A 4512-nucleotide genomic window follows, 5' to 3' on the forward strand; every position below is an offset into this window, starting at 1 on the left:
ACCACCAGATGACCCCGGGAGGCGGGGGGGGGGGGGGGTCTCCATAGTCCTACTTCCATAGTCAGTAGGAAGGAGGGTTGCCCCCAGGCTCCAACAGCCCCAGTGACAGTTCAGTCCGTCACATTGCAAACCTGAAGATCCTTGCAGACAATTGCCTTGTTCCTGGTCTGTATAGCATCCATGGCTTATTTAAAAGTGTCCAGGAAACTTAAAAGTTGGTCTGCACTTAACCAGTGGTTGCATGCAGACCTTCCCAGCCTCCAAATGGCTTGGTGGCATTTGGTAGACCAACCATGCAAACTCTAGTTGGAACGTGTCTAAAACTTAGAACTAATGCCTAGAGCCTTATTTTGAGGTAACCAATGGCTTTTCACATAACCACTTCTACCCTCGTGTTTTGTTTTTTTAACACTGTCCAGCACCTGTAGCTTATTGATGGGGGCGGGGGGTGGAGCAGTTGTATCCAAAGCTGCATAACTTACAAAATATAGCAATGTCTTTCCAGAGTGGGAAAACGTGGCTAGATTTTCATTGCAGGGTTTGGTATATGGTGCTACTTGATATAAGTTTGTGTGAAAGACAAACTTTGCCGAAAGAGATTGGCTTGTCTTGCAATGTCTACTTTGTTCTAGATGGTCTGCGGTGGAAGGCCCCGATAACATCTGCCAGTGCTGTGAAACAGGATCCTGCAGTGCCCCGTCTGATGGAAGCGGGTATTGGGGCTCATTTGGAAGACCAAGAGGACACTGGAAGAGGGATGTTGGTAAGTTCTGTTTAAAGTCTCAAAACTGGTATAGAAGCTGTCGGTACTTGTGCTTCTGAAGTACTTTGTGGGGCTGCTGACCAGTGGCGGAATTACCGGGGCCTCAGCCTTGGGGCGGGGGCCCCAGCACAGTTGCCGGATAGCACGGGATCCGTATCCCGGCCAGTGGTGTAGCTGACACTCCCGGCCGGTGGTGTAGCGAGGGTGGTGGGGAGGGCCATCACCGCAGCTCCAGCGTCAGCCCGCCCACATCAGACCCGGCTCTCTAATCTGCCGCCGCTCGCTCCTGAAGTGGGTCCTCTGGAGGCCCCCTCGGGGCTGCCCTCTACAGTGCCTGTTTAGGTGGCCGCATCTGCCTGATCCAGAGGACCTCCCTTCAGGAGCGAGCGGCGGCCAATTAGAGCCGGGACTGATGTGGGCAGGTTGAACTGGAGCTGCAGTAATGGCAGCACGGTCAGTTTGCCCTGGGGCAGGCGGGCGGCAGAGGGATGGAGCAGCTGCGGCCACAACAGACCCACACAACTAGGGTCCAGAGAGCCCCACTGACCACCAGGCTAAGGTAAAATAAATTTTTAAATGTTTTATTTTATGTTCCTGGGACATTATTAATTGTCCCGGGAACATAAAATAAAACTTTTTTTAATACTCACCTGATCCACCGACAAGCGCAGCGTCCCGCCTCTCATGCTGTCATTAGCGTAGCGGGAGCGATGCAAAATGCGCAGCAGGCTTCCCCGTTACGCTAATAGCGTATCTTCTCAGAAGCTGCACACAGCGCACCGGTATAAATGGTTACTGACACGCTCTTTATGCATATAATGACCGCGTGAGAGTTGAGTCTGCGCTTGTCGGTCGTTCCAGGGATCAGGTGAGTATTAAAGGGTTATTAAACCCTCTGGCTTTTTTGCATATATATGCGGGTAGCAAGCAGTAGATATATGCATAAAGTTGAGGGGGATATTCTGACTCCCGATTGTTGTGATAGCGATTTAACCCTTGTTGAGACCTCTAAGCCCGGCCTGTATAAGCAGATACAATCACTGCGGACAATCCTTGTCAGCTGAACTCACAAATACAGTGTTCGTCCACAAAGGTTGCTTTATTCTGAATGTGAACAGCAGATGGCTGGTTACAGTATTATGCGGTCAAAAAATGATGCCTTTCCTAGCGTACTATGCAGAGTACATGTCTCCTGATTACATGTGGCTGTTGCCATGACACAGGAAAACTGACAAAACGAAGGGTGGGGCTTACATATAGAGCAACTGTCATACAGAAAAACAGGTGCAATATCACAAAGGCCACTAGATGGCAGCATAGGAACTAGACATATAAAAACGTCCATAGGAAAAACAATCTATATAAACTTCTATGCCCCATTGGGGCGGCACAGGGGGGGGAAAAAAGCTTTAACAGCGGTTTGAACTTACCCAGTCTTTGCCGCGCGCTCCCGTCCAGAAATCCGAAACTGCTCGGGCGGCCGCAAAGCATCTTGGGGCGGACACAGTTCGGCCTTTCGGCCAGGAGACTAAGACACAAGGTAAGTCTATGAGGGGGGGTGGGGAATTGACTAATGTCACTTTAACCACTTCCGGGCTGCAGTACGTCTAAGGCCCACAGAAGTGGTTAAAATAAGAACATGCTCTTGGTACTGCTTTTAACAGCAGGCGATAGCTGTGTAACTTACAACGATCTGGTGTCTGAACAGCCGCCGGATCGTTTGTACCGTGGCGCCTGCCCGCAGCGGCCACTGGGTCTCCTCGCAATGATCAGAGATTCAGCAACTTCCAGCCGCTGATCTCTTCTCCGATCACTGGACCTGGAAGTGCTGTGTATTACATCACTTCTGGTGTCACTGTACAGTCTCCGGCTCTTGGAGCCAGGACAAGAAGCTGGGAAAGCTGATTCCTCAGCTTGTTTGGGGTCTCTAGGTGACGGGGCAGGTCTAAGAGACCCCTGATGCCTCCATAAAGAGGACCTGCTATTACACAGGGTGCTTGTTAGCCCCCTATGTAATACCATCGGGTTATTGTACAAAAAGTGTTTTAAAATTAAATAACTTAAAAAAAGGGAATAAAATTTTTAAGCCCCCCCCCAGATACACACGCGTTCGAGCGCCTGCGTGCGAAAAACGACAATTGTGCTGCACATGTTACATATCGCCTCAAACGTCGCAGTGAGAGCAATAATGCCATTTTTCTGCCGATACAGCAACGAATCCCTGCTTTCTTTCCTCCCCGCTGAGCGCTGCTCTGTTCCAGTGGGGAGGATAGAAAGTGAAAACCGGCCAAGCGCTGCGGGAGGAGAGCGATGTGTTTTTTTTGTTTTTGGGAGGGGGGCCCAAAAAACAATCTTGCACCAGGGCCCTTTGTTGCTTGGGTCCACCACTGCTGCTGACCTTGGTCACTACTTGGATCAGTGACTTGATAAGCACATACTAACTCTAATTTAAGGAGTATAAGAGAATGGAAGCCTTGGCACATGAAACCGAACCCAATGGCAACTCCTGACCCTCTTAAAGTTTTTGACATAAAATCATTCAAGGGGCTTGTAAGTCGTTTTGTTCTTATTCAAAAGTTTGGTGCAATAACTCTTAGTAAAACAACCCTGTTGCCTAGGCAACAGATATTTAATGGTCTGTGGAAAGGTGGCGCAGCAGCCCCTTATACCCTCAACCCCTTAAGGACAGATGGCTAAAAAAAAAACCTGGATGTTACACCCTGAATGTAGTCAGTTCCAATAGCATGTTGGTGTGTTGATCAGGCAAACAGAATTGTCAGCTGTGACTGGCTTCTCAGCTAAATGTTCCACTTGATATTGTCACTAAATGTTCAGAATGCAAATCTCTTTGGACAGTTGTAAAACTTGACCTGGGTGGTCTCACTTTACTGCTGGCAAGAATACATGGTCCTTGTGTTCATATTTTCTAAATGGGTTCAAAGTATGTTGACTTCTGACAACTGCTCATCTTCACAGCTCTTTATTAAAAACTTCTCATTCTTGCAGGTCCTCAAGAAGAATGTGGCCAGGCCATTCTTGGCCCGCTCCTGGTGACTGGAGAACCAAGTCTGCCATCCATCAGAACAGGGCTTGGTCAGGCTTTCAGTATGTCCTCCGAGTCCAAACCTGTAGAGCCGGCAGTATTGGTGGCTGTGGCTTCCATCAGTCTAGTGCTTGTTGCTGCTGTGGTCACTTTAATTGGAAAATGTGTCCTGAGCAGATTGTCCTCCTGATGAGTTGTAGTGAAATAAACATTTTGATATGAAATTCTGGTCTTCAGTTTTTATTTCAGAATTCCTGTACAATCTCAAAACGTTAAAGTCTTGGTCTCCTTCTTGCATCTCCCTACTTAAACGGCCGCTGAGCTACTTGTAAAGTCTGAGTGCCTTTCACATCTTTGCAGGTTTATTGTGTATGTGATGTAGAACTTGGATGACAGAACCTAGATTGTGTTCTATAGCTTTCTGCCACAGTAACTGCACGTCCTCAGTGGCGGACCTAAGGAACAAAGGGCCCTGGTGCAAGTTGTCAGACGGCGGCCTTACGGCGCTGAGGGCGGAAAAAACAGGGTATTTTGACAAGTAATTGTACTTGCCAAAATGCCCCGATGTTTGCGCTATGTTTTTTTTCACTTACCTTCGGTGCGGCGAGTCAGCGCTGGTCCAGTGGGAGGAGCTCCAGGTGGGGTCCTAATTTAGCTGGCCGGCGACTGCCTGAGGATCCCGGCACCTCAGGCAGTCGCCGGTCAG

General features: G+C 48.9%; 1 protein-coding gene across 1 annotated transcript in view; it reads left to right on the forward strand.

The window, feature by feature from the left end:
• Window positions 1-3996, forward strand: part of LOC108794726 (zona pellucida sperm-binding protein 3-like) — an 8468-nt gene extending 4472 nt beyond the window's left edge. Inside the window, exons 7-8 of the mRNA XM_018565815.1 lie at window positions 633-763; window positions 3770-3996. Coding sequence (XP_018421317.1) covers window positions 633-763; window positions 3770-3996 — 358 coding nt within the window. The remainder of the gene's footprint in view (window positions 1-632; window positions 764-3769) is intronic.
• Window positions 3997-4512: the final 516 nt, after the last annotated feature.

Source organism: Nanorana parkeri, unplaced genomic scaffold, assembly GCF_000935625.1.
Source record: "Nanorana parkeri isolate BGI_ZX_2015 unplaced genomic scaffold, ASM93562v1 scaffold890, whole genome shotgun sequence".
Classification (NCBI taxonomy): Eukaryota; Metazoa; Chordata; class Amphibia; order Anura; family Dicroglossidae; genus Nanorana; species Nanorana parkeri.